Consider the following 17,326-nt stretch of genomic DNA (forward strand, 5'->3'; position numbering starts at 1 on the left):
CAAAATAAAGTAGATCAAGTAAACAAGCTAGGACTTTTAACGGTCAAGACTATTTCTATAGAAAGCGCTTTGTCAGATCTACACTTTCAACTCGATGAAATATTCAATTTAATTTTACTAGGAAAACAAGGAATTATTAGCCCCCAGATCATAGATCATCACACTTTCTTAGAATAATACGCTAACGCTTTAGGGAAGCACATCATAAATGAAGGATTTTCACCAGAAGAAAATAATTTCCAAAACATTTTAGACGTCTCTACACTCACACTGTTTGTCCAAAGTGAAAAGATCTTCTTTAAAATTTCAATTCCAACAATAATTGACTCAGAATGGGAAATAGAACATGTATACCCCATACCGATTCAAAGAAATGGAGTATTTCTCGCCCCATTAGTCGAACGTCCGATATTTTTCACCTCAGGATTAACTTATATGAATGTAGACCAGATGTATTTGAACAAGCAATGTCGAATCAAACACGAATTGTATATTTGCAAACAAACTCAACCCATACATGATAGACGTTCAAAACACGATTGCGCATCCGAAATAATTAGTGTAGACAATACCATGAGATTTTGTAAATTCACAGTCTATAAGATCGTAGAAATAACTTTTATACCACTCAAAAACGAAAATCACTACGTAGCTATACCAAAAAAACCGATAGAACTCAATATATTCTCCAAAGAAGGACATCAAATTATCGAAATGAAGCAACCCTCTCTGTTGAAAACTAGAGTAACTGTAGACACATTGTATGGAGACAACCATATGAGAATCAGTGGCAATCCCAAGAGCATTTCTTATGATATTAAGATCAAAATTATAAATATAACTAATAACGTAGATTTATCCTCAATACTTGATACCTTAGAAAAGACTCCTAAAGTAATGAGCAACCTAAACGGTTATACTGATACCTTGAATCAAATAGAAAATAGAGCCAATCAATTAACTTTTTCGTACAGAATGACACAAATTAAAACTTGGGGTCTCACTACGTTGCAAATAATAGGATATATATCCATTGGACTCATATGCTTGTATCTGCTTAATAAGATAGGACTGTCAAAATTATGTATTCACATATTTTGCTGTAAAATTAAGAAAAATACTGTTAGTAACACACCTAACGTTAGTATTGCAACACCTTCCGCCCCTATAAATATTTACACACCGAAATTACCTGCACCACAGGGAACAGAAAGAGAATCAAGAGTAAATTTTGAATTATCAACACCGCCCAAGGCCAAATTTCATCCATCGATTCTGAAGAAACGCAAAAACTTAGAGGACTAAGTTCACTCTACGAAGGGAAGAGTGTAACGTCGCCTAGAAACTAGGAATCTGCCGACCTCAGGATATGTAGATAACACCTGGTCATGCGATAGCGATGAGAACAGACGGTAGCCGGATTCCCACCCGTGGGATATGCGAATGATAGTGAGGAGGTAAAGATTCCAGTCCTTTAGTCAGTAAGTCAGTCTGTGTTTCGCTATTGAAGTGTAACATTGTTCTATTAATAAAGTATACGAACGGGCTATTGCTCATTCGCCTTTTTTTTATAATACCTTGTTATTTATTACGTGACAGTGGCATCGCTTTCATCGGTGTCATTCAGAAGGAGGAAAAGGCGAATTACACGCACTTCTCCAAACGTACCTGAAGAGCTGGTCCTTATTTCTTATGAGGATCATCTTGGCAGCGGATATCGGCGCCGAACTGGCCAGTTAACTAAGAGAAGGGGGCCGCCTGCAGCACTGGAGCTGCAAGATTGGCAGACACGAGATTGGCGGTGCTGGAGGAGGAGAATGCGGCCCTTCGAAAAGAACTTTCCAGAAGGGTATTGTGTGCTCCTCAGGAGTGCATCTTGTAGGTGCGATGGTTCCGGTTATCGTGCTAGGGACTGCCCTGCCTCCGTGACCAAGTGCCCGCTTTGCGAGTCGCTCGGTGCACTTGCCACCCACCAGTTGGGAGGGGTGGCGTGCGTTCCTCCGAAAGTTAAAAGGAGGATACAAATTCGGGAGTCTGTTGCTGAGGGGAAGCGAAGCGAGAGTGCAGCGGACCTACCGCGAGCCGAAAGGAGGACCACGAACGTGGTAGATTACTTGGAAGAGACTATGGATTTGGCGAAATAAATTCATGCATGCCCTCAAGACTAATTTGGGGCGATCGAGGCGTGCACAAGACCTCATCTTCCAAACGATAATGGAGAGCGTGGTCGCCTTGGAGGTGGTGGTCGAGCCATACCGTGTATTGGACGTCCAGGACTGAGTCGGAGATCTGGATAGCGTGGTCAACATAACGTGGACGTCAACGCCGGATGTGTCCGTCTCCGATGTCCCACTTGAGCGTGGCAAGGGATATGTCTCAATCGAATGGGCGGTGATGGTGGTGATGGGCATATATGTCTCTCACAATAGCGGCTTGGCCGCGTTTGGGGAGTTCCTGGACGGGGTTGGCGATTGCGTGAGACGATACTTTCCCCGCCAGGTGCTCGCCCTGGGAATCTCCAATGTCCACTCGCAGTGAGGGAACCCCAGGACAGACGCACGTGACCGGGATTGGGTTGCGGGCCTCGGGTTGGTTAACAGAGACTCGACTAGCACATGCATGGCGAGGAGGGGGTGCTCTGTTGTCAATATTACATGGAGCATCCCCAACGCATTTCGACTGGTCTCCATATATTTATGAAGGTGGGGCCTGAGACAACGCTCGCAGTAGAGGATCGCGATACCAGAGGAGTGGAACGTTATCGTCCTCCACCAAGATGATGGATCAAAGAAAGAGACCGCGCGTTGCTCCACTCCAGTGAGCTTACGTCGAGACATGGACGCGGCATGCGATGCGTCGATGCCACGTTCCGTATCCGGCTTTAAACAGAATGGGGCCGCGTATTGACGAACCCCTGAGATCGCGGAGCTGACGGCGCGGCGAGTTCAGGCACGCAGGTGGTTTCAGAAGGCCCACCGTCGACGACTGCATGGCGAGGAAGAGATATCCCGCTGCTACAAAGCGTACTGAGAGACGCCACGCATATTACAGCGGGAGAACAAGATCGCGAAAGCCCGGTGCTGGATGGACCTCGTCCAGTCGGTTAAACCCGATCCGTGGGGGCAGCCATACAGGATAGTGATGAGGAAGTTGCACCCAAGGCCCCTCTCCCCCCACTGGCAGCAGACATGAATCCGATGTTACTTGCTGAGGTTATTGGCACATTGTTCTCTACGCAAGATGACAACGCGGGACAACCACGGCCATCCTCCGTTTGGATGGTGGAGTGGCCGGAGGATATGGAGGTTTGCGGAAGGTGAGCTGCTGGAGGCAGCGAAAAGGATAGCCTTCCGCGACATGGCACCGGATCCGGACGGGGACCTAGGCCGAGACAATGAGGGTCACGGTTTCTAGATTCCGACACATATTCACACGGTGTTTGACGGGGGGAGCCTACTCCGGGGTATAGCGGATGGCGAGGTTACTCCCGATTCGAAAAGATGGCCGACCGATGGCCTCGCCATATGCGTATCGGCCGGTGTGCCTATTGAACGAAGTGGGCAAACTCTTCGAAAGAGTAACTGCCCCTCGTCTGGTGACAGACATGTCTGAACTTTCGCACGTTCACGGGGACACGCGATCTCGAAGAAGCGCGCCAACGAGAGTCGTAAATTCCCGTTACAATTGACTAATCGACGCCACGAATCGTACGATCCCTTATTTCTTGTGGGATAATAAGGGTGGTTAATTAAAATAACGCTGCGATTAACAGGTTACTATATATTTAATCGATCCAGCAACTTCGGTGTTATACACTGATGAATGTGTGTACGAACAACGACGAGTGAGTACGACCTGAGATAATTTTAGTATCGTTGCGTTGACTGACTGTATTCGTCCGAACACTTATTGACGACTTGATGAAGACTTGATCACGAGAGAGTGACGACTTGATCGAGAGTGACGTGATGATGACTGCTTGACCACTTGCTCGAGAGTTGATCGAGAGTGACGTGTTGATGACTTGGTCGAGAGTGCTGAACTTGGTGATGACTGCTTAAAAACTTGCTCGAGAGTTGATCGAGAGTGACGTGTTGATGACTTGGTCGAGAGTGCTGAACTTGGTGATGACTGCTTAAAAACTTGCTCGAGAGTTGATCGAGAGTGACGTGTTGATGATTTGGTCGAGAGTGCTGAACTTGGTGATGACTGCTTGAACACTTGTTCGAGAGTTGAACGAGAGTGCTGAACTGCCCTTAAGGTGTCTCAGAGGAAAGCTTGGTGTGGGTGTGCTCTTTGACCGAAGAACGCGAATTCGTTGTTCACACTTTTCGTCCAGGAAGTGAGGGTAACGATCCGCGATGCCGATTGGTGATGACCCACTCTAATGAACAGGATATGCAGAAGTCTCCCACCAACGTAGAGCGGGGGTGGACTTTGCTGCTGACGAAAAACAGCCTTTTTCGATGGACATGTGTTAGCTTTTCCCATCTGGTGACTGTCCGCTTTCTCCGTGATTTTTAAGAGCGCCTAATAAACTCAAGGACTTTTCCGAGACCCAGCCATAAACTGAAAATGCTTATAGAATTAGAAATTCTCCAGACATGCAACTTGACTGGCAAACATGTGTGGAAACAATGAAGCTAAATGTTAACGTTTTATGGTGGGTCCGTGGGTCTATTGAGAATCGGGAAGACTGTAGGTTGGCCGTTGGCCAGGTATCGAGGGATGGCGTGCAGATATCCCACGCGACGTAACAATGTCGGAGCGGATTTCTGATTGGCATGAAAGACAGTATGGGCAGACTGGAGGGGCCGCTCGACGGTGGACGCGGTAAATCGTGTGCGAGCCGCGTTGGGGACAGTGATTTCCCGGGATGGGATTGGGCTGGATATAGTCAACGCGTTCAACACCATACCCTGGCATTGAATAGTGGAGGCCCACGAATTCTTTGAAGTACCTCCCTACCTTATTCGTTTCATCCGGGCCTACCTGAGCGACAGGCGGGTCGAGCACACCGGCAAGGATGGAGAGAGGCGGCAACCCATCGAGCGCGGTGTTCCGTTTCAAATGACAAATTCTGTGGATCATCGGCTATGAAGTGGTACTTTGCTACCCATCACCCCCGGACATAAACATGGTGTATTATGCCGATGACACGCAGGTCCTGGCCGGGGGACGCCAGTGGAATGAGGCACGTAACGCATATTGAAGTGTCTATATATCTTAAATATCAGCAGAGACACGTTGATTTGAATATATCAGCCTCAATTTTCAGAACTGCAATATCGTAGGATTTGACGTGGACCAGTGTAGATATAGAGTAAAGCGACTGGTGTGCCATGTATGCGGCACCAACCGAGAAATATAATGCGTACAGAATTGTCTACGTATCTCATATAGTAGCTGAGATACGTTGATTTGAATATTTCAGTCCCAATATGGAAGACTGTGAGGTGGTATTAAACGTATTGGTTGGTTTTATAAAGAAACGAGTGATGAAATCATAATAGTCAGTTATATTAAAATTCAGTGTAAGTACAAGTACATAGATAGACTTGTTACTTGTAGATATCTGTAATAATCATATTTGCACTAGTCAATATCTTTTCTATTGCATAACAACAATGTCTAATCACAACGAAGATTCGTTTCACGCCCCTAAACCTAACCTCAATCAAAACGTGAACCCGATATATATATGTTAATTAGATGAGTGATCACAAGTAGATATAGAGAATGAAGAGATGTTGACTGAATTAAAGAAGTGAACCCAGTGTAGAGACATTGACTGATCTGTAGTCGTTAAACCAGTGAAGTTCGGTGACGATGCTGTCGCAGAGGAAATCTCTTACTGGATGTTGGTCGCCCCACCACTGGTCGCTTGGAGATGGAAATCCCAGGAAAGATGGGAAAACCAACGTTTCCCCACGTTTCACCTGATGGAGGAATAAGCATAAGGAACCTCTTGACTCGAAGGTGTCTTGCACCACTTAACGGCCTTGACGGTCAAATCAAAATGCTTAGTTTTACGACAGTTCCTTATGATTATTACGGTCCAACTAATTATATTGACGTAGCAAGTGGCCGCCTCGACCGAGGGATGGATTCCGGGCTACGCAAAGAGTCTCCGAACGTAACAAATATTATCGATCGGTGGTTAAGTGAGAAAATCATACCGTTACCAAATCTACTAGCACTATACTCTCCCACATCTATATCGATATCCGATACAAAAGGTTCAAAGTTGAAGTTCTTGTGTAACTCCGGTTGAAGATTACCAGTAACGGCAGTAATATCTTTTTCGCAGTTCGTTTGCCTATAGACCTTGTAAACAAAAAAACCGTTAATATTCCAAGGCAGAATGAGTCTCTTCCGTTTCAAATCTTCCGTTGTCTCATGTGCCGCTACAATTGCAATTGCACCGCAACTGACAAGCAGTAGTGTTGATATAGAGCAAACCGACTGATGAGCGGTGCATGCAGCACAATAAGGGGTACATAATGCGCATTGAATTGTCTACAATACATATTTCAAATAGCAGCAGAGATGTTTCGATTTGAGCATTTTAACGCAAATTAGCACAACTGCTGCTGAATAGCAACTGACGAGGTCTAGTGTTAATATAGGGTAAACCGATACATGTGCAATGTATGCGGGACCAGAAGGGGAGTACAACGCCCAGAAAAGTATTTACATATCGCAAATTGCAGCGGGGATACATTGAATCGAATATTTCAGCTTCAATATGCAAAACTGCAATAATGTAGGATTTTACGGGCACTAGTGTTTATACTGAGTAAATCGACCGGTGTGCTCTGTATGCGACAGGAAATGAGGAGTATAAAAATATCAAATTATCGACATATCTCAAATAACAACGAAGATACATTAATTTAAATATTTCAGCCTGAATATGCAAAACTGCAATTATGTACGATTTAATGGGGATCAGTGTTGGAATTCAATAATCCTATGGATATTCGCTGAATGCGGCAATAAATGAGGTGTATAACACGCAGCGAAATGCCTGCATATCTTTAACAGCAGCGGAGATACGTTTAATTAAATATTTCAGCTTCAATATGCAAAACTGCAAGTTCATAGGATTTGACAAGGCTCAGTGTTGATATAGATTAAACCGCTTGATGTGCGCTGTATGCGCCACAAGAATGTGAGTGCGGCGCGCATGGAAGTGTTTACATATCTCAAATTGCAGCGGAGATTCGTTGATTTCAATAATTCAACACCAATATAGTGAACTGCTGTTGTATAGCGATTGGCAAGGACTAGGATACATAAAGGGTAAACCGATTATTGTGCGCTGTATGCGTTATCAAAAGGGGTGTATAACTCGTTTGCAAAACTGCAATTACTTAGGATTTGACGGCGGCTATTGTTGATATAGGGTAAACTAACTGGTATGACATGTTTGCGGCACCAACTAAGGAGCATAGAGTGTATTGAAATGTCTATATATCTCGAATAGCTGCGGAGATACGTTGATTTGAATATTTCAGTCACAATATGTAAAACTGCAATTGCATCGTAACTGACTAGGACTAGTGTTGATATAGGGTAAATAGACTGATGTACGGTGCATCAAATGGAGAATACAACACGCCATTTTATACTGATAAATACTTTTATACAATGCATTATTTTATATTTCTTAATAATTATCACATAGATGTGTAATTACAATCTTTAGACTCATCCTTCTTCGCCCGATGCGTCTGTATCAGATATATCGTCTTTGTTTGTATTCGGTGATGTTTCTTTTAATTTTAAATTTAGCGAGCTCCTCGAACGAGATAAGCTTCGTTCGGTTTTCGGCATATCATCTGGTGTATGTTTCTTAGTAGTTTTCACGATCTGTTTCCATTGAATACCTTTTTTTCTACCTGTCCCCATTGATTTATGTCTTCTTATAAGAAACTTGGGGCTTTTGTTTTTCGGCATCGTTGCTTTCGACGGGATTGACAAAGGTGTTTCTGGCAGCGTTAAATAAGAAGTACCGTAATGTTGGCACTGTAATTGGCATGTATCTGAATGAGGACTGTCACTTGGGTTTATAGCAGTATCGTCTGATGGATATACACTTTCGAAGTCGTATTGCCCTTCCTCTTCCGGGGAATGTTCCGAACTACCAACATCAAAAGAGTGTGGTAGTGCAACTTTTGGACTATAGTCTCTCCATGGATTTAGATTATCCATGTAAACGGAAGGTGTGTCTATGATTTGTCTCGAGGGTATTGATAAATTGGACGCACTCGGCCAAGGTTGTATAACCAACTTAGGGCTTTTTGTTAGCGTGAAAAATGGCTTTCGACTTGAATCAATTCGTGGCAACGAATACTTTCCTAAAGATGAAAATTTCTTTATAGTGTCTGCTATATTTTTCGCTCTTTGTTCTATTTGGTCGGTGTGGACCGATGGTTCCTGAATATCAAACTGTAAAATTGTCTCAGGACAAGTTTGATCAATTTTCGTAGGTGTTTCAGGGCGCGGGCTGATCTGGCTGAAACAAACGAGTTTAACTTAAAAAAACTTCATTTCATTAACTACATTTTCACATGATTTCGCAACACAAATTGTTGTATTAATTATTCGTTCCTAAAGTTTGGTTTTTAAGATTCCTTTGTTATACATGTTGAACTTGGTATGCATATAACTTCATTGAATTTTAGTTTTAATTAAGAATTCTTAAATTATTTAATAAAAACAACTGCTTGAATAATATTTAAAAAGAATATGGAGAATAAGTAAAGAAATTACGCGTATACATTATACATTATAATCTTACCGCCTTTCACACGGTGGGCTGTCATTAGGATGAGTAGCTAAACTCATCGTTGATGTGTGGTGTGACGGTTTTACGTCCTCTTCGTCCTCTTCTATAACATCTGGTAGAAACATGGTTTGCTTTTCCTCGGGAACTCTAAACGTCAAAAGATGAACATCGATTTTGAAAGTACCTCCTCTCATAATAATTTGCATACATTAATTAAAACCTTTTAAGGATACTAACGTCATGTGTGCCACACTACCGCGATAAGTTTTCTTTTTGTAAGCAGCCGCTGCTTCAGTGTATGGTAAAATTAGATTTTCAGCGTCATAGTAAATATCTTTGACCAATGGTGGACAACGATTCATAAGGGTATCTACTCCAAGGTATGATACCTGATATATAAAATAAATGGGAAAACTAAAACTGTACGATTCGAAAATATTTCAGAAGATATTTGTAAAATAACTCTTAGACATCGATATATAAAGAAGTTTAATTACTTTTGTATGGCGATCAATTATCCAATTCAATTCGAAATCTTCGTCGTCATCGCCAAAAGGATTAATTAATTGTTCCGCTACCTATCGAAGTATAATTATTGTTTTGACAATTTGTTATCTTTCTCGTTATAGGAAAAGATGTAAGTACCTTTAACAAGCCCATGAAAAAGAAAAATTGTAGCAGAGTAAAAACAGGTATGTAAATGTCAATCTGCAGCTGGAATTGTTTCTCTTTACCATCGATGTACTGACGAGCTATTAAGGCCACGGCAAAGAAACTGTACGTCGCTAATGTCACTACTTGTGTGTAAACTAACGGAATTGATATCCAATCATAGCTCCATAAAAGGCCACATTTTGTACGAAATTCGCTGAATTCCTGTAACGATTATTATCTTTTAATAGCATGGTAACAAACTAGATTTTTCGAAATATTTGATTCGTTGATACGAGTTGTATCAAGTAAATTGTAAATTCCTTTTGCAATCGCAACTTGATGCTGCGACATGATATCATACCTCCATAATTAATTTTAATCCCTGAGGATCGGGAATTCTGTGATTATGACGCGCTTCTTTTAGAAGGTTGATAAACCATGTGCAAGGGATCCAATAAGTGTTGAATTCTAAGCTTGGTACTGCCAAAAATAAATCCAATTCAAACGCTGTCATAAAACCTGCAATCAGATGTTTATTGTATCATTCGTGTAATATCCATTATATTAATATCATCATTGATACTAAAAGCTAATTTTATTTGAAAGAACTGCTATAATTTACTGGACTCCTATGTATTAACAAGAAATATATTATTTCCAAACATCGTGTAATATTATAACCTTCTATTATGGAAATAATTTTTGAATAATTTCAAAAAAATGCACACGTATGTATATATACAAGTAATCAACTGAAAAACGGATTCACCTTTGTTAGAATAAGTTTTTAATCCAAATTCAATGATTATGACTTTTACTCCCGTTCGTAAAGATTTTCTGTTATCAGTTTTCGTAATTCCATTTCATCATGGTTTGTGCCTTGTTAGTCTTTCTTCGGAGTGAGTAACGTATACAATACGCTTTCGTGGGAATGCATACTACGGGTTAAAATTAGTATGTTCACGTTAAAAGAAAACTTTACCAGAATCAACGACGTGATCGAGCGTTGGGAATCGTTTTTTCACCGCCGAACTGATCGAACGTAAAACAAGTATCAGGGAAAGATTCAAGTAGCGCATCAGAGCTCTTCGGAGCGTACGAGCGTATTCATCGTTTCCAGTAACGTACAAAGCAATTAAATGCATTACCCTATTAATAACAATTATCAATATTAAACGTTTTATTGTTCCATTGAATATTTATTCTTCAGACTTACTTATCAGGCCAAGGTATCGCTTGATATTGTTGCCACCATCTTTGAGCAACGTAAGACACGTAGAATCCAAGAACGAAACTTAATGGAATTAAATTAATAAAATTATCGCAATAAATGACAATCTTTTCGAATTCTCTAGAAATGAAACGATATATTTAATAATTAATGGTTGCATCAATTATTTATTTATTATATATGTGTGTATATACCCTATTATTACACATATATACACGTGTAATTTCTCCCTTAAATATAAAAATTTAACTATTATAAATATTAGTTATATATAAAAATTATAGAGCGTTACATCCGATCGCTATTTAATGGAAATCATATTAAGAATTGAATTGCGAACCTTTTCAGTTTGATACTGAGTATATGACGGTAAACAGTGGAGATTGCTGCAAAGAGTATCAGGAATAAGAGTAATTCTCTATAGATGAGCTTATACAGTGATCCTCTCCACATAAAAAGAAGCCTGGTGAATCCACCTCTGGTAGAGTTTGCCACTTGATACTGGTACGAGACTGTCATCCTTCTTTCATTTGCTATTTACCAGTTTCGTAACAAAAGTAAGCTTGTCGTAGCAATAGTAATTTCTTTCTTTTCATTGTTACTTCACTTTCATCAATCTATCAATAGAAATTACCAATAATTATCGTAACCATATGATAATTAGCCATACGTTCAATAACCATGTTTAACATAGTTAATGAATACGAGTAGAATTCGGTGAAATTTGTTGAATTATTATTCTTACCTCAGGCGTTATGGAACAAATGTATAATGGAGTAAAACATTCTCCTCGTTTATAATAATACTTTTATAATAATTTCTCAATTGATAATCTCTTTACAATCTTCTTTTGGTAGAAGAATTATTGATATGAAATCCATCCTAGATCACTGCGAATAGATATGAAACATGTAGATTAATGTGTAAATAGAATAAATTCCGCTTAACAGAATATTTCATTATATTTTGTGAAAATACGAACTACAAGCTTTAAATATTTGCTTGACTAAATTGGCAAGCTTAATAATTTTTTTCGATTCAAGAAATTAATATTCGATTATTAATTCTAATGGAACTTCCACTAAACAGAACATTTTATTAAATGCAAGTTTAAATAAGAATTAAAAATATTTAATTTATTTCGCAAAATCTATAACTTTAATAATGCTGTTTGATTTTAATGCAAACTGGATATCGCATAAAGACGTTGATAGAAAAAAGTGGAAGAAACTGTACAAACGTTGAGAGGTGTCTAAACGGTTTACTTTATGCACTGTAAATAATGCTGAGTAGTTTTGGCATTTGCGCCAGTATGCAGCGATGCCGTTAAATATAACTTAGGTCATCGGTATAACCGCCATCTGAGTAAATATACAATTTATACAAGCCTTCTCGGTATACCGCAATTGTACTCTTAGATTAGGTATTATTTACTGACAAATTGTTAACAGAAGTTGTTCTTGGATTAACTTTGTAAATTGCCACCAAGTTTGCATAGTATCTCGGGCGTAGATTTTGTAAATGGATAAAATTAATGAATGAGAGTAGTAGTAAGAAAGCGAGAGCAATGGATTTTCTTTAAATAAACATGGCAGTTTACTATAACGATGTCTTTATTTTATTAGACGTTTCATTCAATATCAAAATTACTCCAATATTAAGCGACAGTAGAATCATTCAGCTATTTTATTTCAGTTTTGCGGTCTATTTTGATATTTTATTTTATTCTACAATTAGATGTTGATTTAAGTTCATATTTTTTTAAACACAACTAAAAGACGCAGGACCTAGACAGAGATTTGTTTCACTTACTAAATATCAGAATGATTGCATTGTAGATATTTTATACTCAAAATTTTTGTTCTCTTAGTTGCTCGAATTCGTCTTATGTCATCTGCTGAAATAAAATCCTCCTGATTTCTATTCCCCGCTTTAAACGCTTTCCCCGTTTCCTTTGAAAAACATTTACAAACAACATATATAAATCTTAGTTTATACTTAGAATAGATCTACATTATGACCATACTAAATGATACGTAAAAATTAATTTTTATATAATTATCTGTTAATTAAGTTCACTGTTAAATTAAAAAAATGATGTAGTTTTCTAGTGATTATTTAATAAAAAGCAGAAAAAGGAAAACAATCAGAGCAACTATTCGCGCGTGTGATTTATGAATACCGTTTGTTTAACAGAATTATTTCAGTGGTGAGTCAGTCATCGATATGATAACGAAAACATTTCATTTCGTCTGCAAGTTTTGTGCAGTTTGACACGTGCGCGAAGCGTCAGCATTGTGTCTAACAGATTGTCTGACGGTCGCTCGTTGCACCTCGAGGGAGCGGTCTAAAAATATCTATGTTCGAAAGAAGCATGCGACATTAGTCGAACTGCCATACGCTTCCGTTAAAATTTTAACATAATAGATTAAATAATAGATATAGATTGAAATTAATCTTTAATCGAAGTAGATTAAAATTAATCCAAATCTAAATAATAAAACTAATTCGAAGCGGTTTATTCTCTGTAAATTTAATAAAAATTTAAGATACTGTGAAGAAATCTAATCAATGAACTTTACGAAGATAGAACTCGAAAATAAGCATATGACGAAAATATACAAGAGAGCGCAGTGTCGGATGAAATAAGTACCAGAAAGTAGTTGAAGAAAATTTATGGAAAATTGTGAATATGTTAATCGACATAACTCTTGGAACTAACTGTATTATTTAATCTTGTAAATAAGTATTAATATACAAATTTATCTGTTGTATCGTTATAAAAATATGGAATAGCGTTATTCGTTGTAAGAACATTTTTATGGCTGATAAACAATTTTATATAATTGCGATAATTAAAGACATAGTATATTATAATACCTGCTAATGTGCAATATTTAAAGTGCAATGTTAAAATATTAAAAATTACCATTGCACTTTTACCATTGTCTGCCACTTTACGCATAAAGTACATTAACATTAAATATATCTTACCTCGCACGGGTCCAATGTACGTAAAAAAGCGTCCAATCGAAAGCGTCTTGCCAATTGGTAAATCGAAATTTGTTACACGTTACTTGTGAACACGTCAAACGAAATAAATTCCACGTTTTAATTAAGGTAACTACTACAGAAACTTCAATTCAATTTACCATCACTGATATGTGGCCATTAAATTTTGCAACTCATGAAAATCAGTTTTCAATCTCTCCCTTTAACAAGTAATCGCTTATCGGTGTCAATGTTGTATACTTGTTATGCTATTATACAAAATGTATTAAACCAACTGTTGCCTGTAACAATCGCATACAGAAAATATAACAGATCTATTTTTCACACTTTAATCTTTCTGGAGTCAAGTTTTGAATTGTATCTCTGCACCTATCGTATGAGAAAGGTAAACTCACTTTTTAATCATATCGAACGAATACACTCAACGAACGAGTTCACCGTACATGTGTTATACCGATTTACCAACTGCACACGAGTATTTAATAATCATTTAAAGTATTTATTTGCTTAATTAATGATTTTAAACAATTTTACACCAACATACATAACATACAATTTAATATTTATATTATAGAATACGATTTAGTCTATCATGTTATTACTTTGAAGAAAAAAGACTATGGATTAAAAAGACACCTCTAATATAAACAATACTTGTCCGACTGTTAGATCAGATATGCATCCAAGGCTAGTAGTTAGCGCTAAACTGATTCGCTAAGAAAATCTGCATCGTCATTGCGAATGTTAACATTGAAGCTGGTCAATTCTGATCCGATGGCAGGTACCCAAATCTAAAAGGGTCGAATGTCAAGCTCTTAGTATCAAGCGAATTCGTAATTATCATTGACAAAGTTTATTATAATTCGATATAATCTTCGGTGTTTTGAAAGACCCAATACTTTAATTAAGTTGTATAAAAATGTTTCATCAAATATTGACAATTATTTCAATGGGTTTTATTTTTACTTAAGTCATCACGTTTGAAATGAATTAATCGACACTTTACGCATTGAATTCTTTATATATACTTTATATGGATGAAGAGTATAAGGAAGGAAAGGAAGTACGTTTTCACGAGTAGGAAATTTTATGAAATGATGTTCTTTTGGCAGCTCTATCACACATACATAAGTGGAATAAAATTATTCCTTCCACTGAATTATTAAATTATTTTAATGAATTAATAATTTGCTGTATCGTTGATTAAATACAGAATAGATATTTGTGACATTATGCATATGGAACCATTGATTAAATACAGGATCGATCTGATTTGACCTGACATTATGAGGGACTTGGTATATCGCGTTCTGAAATACCGACCTCGAAAAAATCAGTCTTTCTCGCGATTTCTGCCATTTGTTATGACAAATATAGGAATTATATTCAAATTCTATTATAGACGGCCTCTATTTTAACGATTGAATTGAAAGACGGACAAAGTACAGAATAAACGTGCAATTCTTTTTCTTCCTGTTCCACGTTTGGCAAGTTATCCGATATCCTTATGATCGATCTCGTTTCTACTTCGTCTGTATCTCGTCGGTAGCACTATCGACTAAAGACAGGATAGATGTGACATTATCTGAAATACCGACGTCGAAAAGACCAATGTTTCTCTTTTGTCCTCTACAGTTTATTACGTTGCAACGATTGTAATTTATTAGTCTGTTCGATCGTGTTTCATTCCTTCTAACAAAATTTTAGTTAGTAATCGACTGAATAAATTTCTGGTCATTGAATTCATTTATCAGAACGTCCATTATTATTATATGAACAAGAAATCGCAAATAGTAAGGACATACTAAGTATTCATCGCACGACAGATTCAAATAAACAGAATTTTACCGTTTATTAAATACAAATTACAAAAGTTATTAAATAAAATAACGTAGGTAATTAAATTAATAATTGAAACAACATATTAACATAGTCTTATATTAGAAACAGAATATATATTTCGATTCCCTTATCCTTTTTCTCCTCTCTTCTGTTTCTCTCTTCCTTCTTTCTTCTATAAATTGGTCTCCTGTCCAACTTTCTTGCTCCTCTCCTGCTTCTCTCTGTGTCCCTCCATTTTTCACCTCTTCTAGTCCCTTCTTTCTCTTTCTTGCTCTTTTCCCTTCCTGGCCATATCCCCAGAGAAACAGAATTAAAACATAAATATTTATGTGAAAATATCAGATTTATATGTATATTTAATAATTAATATAATTGTTGAAGAACGGTGTATGCTTCGAATTAACTTAAGAGAATTTATTAATCGATATAAAATATTGTATTGAGTTACAAAAATTCAAAATGCAAAATATCTCCAATTATTTTTACAACTTTTAAGTTATTAATTAATAACATTTAAACTATTAATTTAGAACATTTAAGCTATTAATTTATATCATTTAAAATATAAATTTATGATATATAAAACATTAATATATAAAATTTAAGCCATTAATATGTAACATTTATACTATTAATTTGTAACACTTTACCATTAATTTCCAATACTTGAACTATTAATTTACAACACTTAAGTTATTAAAATATGACATTCAAAACATTCATTCATAATATCTAAACTATTAATTTATAACATTTAACCCAATAAATTGCAACATTTATATTATTGATTTGTAACAGTTTACTATTAATTTACAACATTTAAGTTATTAAAATATGACATTCAAAATATTAATTCACAACATTTAAACTATAATATTAATTTATAACATTTAAACTATTAATTTGTAACAATCCACCATTAATTTGTAACATTTAAGCTTTCGATTTAATATTTAATCTATTAATTTATAACATTTAAGCAATTAAATTGCAACATTTAAACAATTAATTTGTAACAATTGAGCTATAAATTTGTGACATCTAAACTATTAATTTACAACATTTAAACACTTAATTTGTAACAATTTACTATTAACTTATAACATTTACGCTATTAATTTATAATATTTAAGCCTTTAATATATAACAATTTACTGTTAATTTGTAACAATTATACCATCAATTCGAAAAAATTAAAGTTAATGTTTTATTTTATTCTGTCTATTATTGACAAAATGTTTTAATTCTTAAAAACGGTACTTTATTTCTATTTATTCCTATTTTTTAATTTTAAATGCAGTACTTAATTTTTCATTTAACTACTTAGTATAAAATCAGTGCGAATGCAAAGTGTGATTATGGGTGGTCTGTGGATATGATGTAACTGTTCATATCCGCTGAAAGCAAAGAAATCAAATCGTGTTGATAAATTTCAGAAAACAAATGCGACAAAATAAAAGGCAACGAAGTCTCGTCATCCATTGACGCGTGGTACAATTGGTAAGTCGTACGGTTTACTTTCGCTGGAGATGGGATCAATGTTGAAATATAATTATTTGAGTTCACATACGATGTAGTACAATAATTAACAACTTTCATTATATTCTTATTGAAACATATTTGGAAAATAGCTATACCATCATGTATTAACTTGACAGAATCATCTTTAAACTTTATTTTTGTCATAATGAATTCCAATTCAGTGTTATAAATTTCTCCGAAAACATAATTAATAAAATTAGTTGAAAATCAAATAGAACGTGGTTAAATGTCCATGACAATTTGCCACATGT

At 36.7% G+C, this 17,326-nt stretch overlaps 1 protein-coding gene across 6 annotated transcripts; it reads right to left on the reverse strand.

Moving 5' to 3' along the window:
• Positions 1 to 7,602: 7,602 nt before the first annotated feature.
• LOC122566386 (bestrophin-4-like) lies at positions 7,603 to 14,411 on the reverse strand. 6 transcript variants are annotated; one of them, XM_043723561.1, is made up of 14 exons: positions 14,087 to 14,409; positions 13,832 to 13,972; positions 13,674 to 13,755; positions 12,492 to 12,631; positions 11,425 to 11,569; positions 11,020 to 11,296; positions 10,665 to 10,799; positions 10,431 to 10,597; positions 9,810 to 9,967; positions 9,440 to 9,670; positions 9,292 to 9,372; positions 9,032 to 9,183; positions 8,807 to 8,941; positions 7,603 to 8,521 (listed from the first exon to the last, which is right to left on the reverse strand). In XM_043723561.1, the coding sequence occupies exons 6-14, from the start codon at positions 11,196 to 11,198 to the stop codon at positions 7,714 to 7,716; spliced, it is 2,046 nt and encodes a 681-aa protein (XP_043579496.1). In that variant the 5' UTR covers positions 11,199 to 11,296; positions 11,425 to 11,569; positions 12,492 to 12,631; positions 13,674 to 13,755; positions 13,832 to 13,972; positions 14,087 to 14,409; the 3' UTR covers positions 7,603 to 7,713. The 6 variants fall into 6 exon arrangements, with proteins under 6 accessions (XP_043579496.1, XP_043579498.1, XP_043579497.1 ...); XM_043723563.1 differs by lacking the exon at positions 13,674 to 13,755; XM_043723562.1 differs by lacking the exon at positions 12,492 to 12,631.
• Positions 14,412 to 17,326: the final 2,915 nt, after the last annotated feature.

This window comes from Bombus pyrosoma, linkage group LG3 (assembly GCF_014825855.1).
Source record: "Bombus pyrosoma isolate SC7728 linkage group LG3, ASM1482585v1, whole genome shotgun sequence".
Classification (NCBI taxonomy): Eukaryota; Metazoa; Arthropoda; class Insecta; order Hymenoptera; family Apidae; genus Bombus; species Bombus pyrosoma.

What these genes read in the sequence shown, in the direction of transcription:
- LOC122566386 (XM_043723560.1), bottom strand. Translation starts at nt 11,198, where the DNA reads ATGACAGTCTCGTACCAGTATCAAGTGGCAAACTCTACCAGAGGTGGA. An exon ending in GCGATACCTTGGCCTGATAA is followed by an intron (nt 10,598 to 10,664) that starts GTAAGTCTGAAG and finishes TGTTATTAATAG; the next exon opens with GGTAATGCATTTAATTGCTT. An exon ending in GGTAGTGTGGCACACATGAC is followed by an intron (nt 8,942 to 9,031) that starts GTTAGTATCCTT and finishes TTTGACGTTTAG; the next exon opens with AGTTCCCGAGGAAAAGCAAA.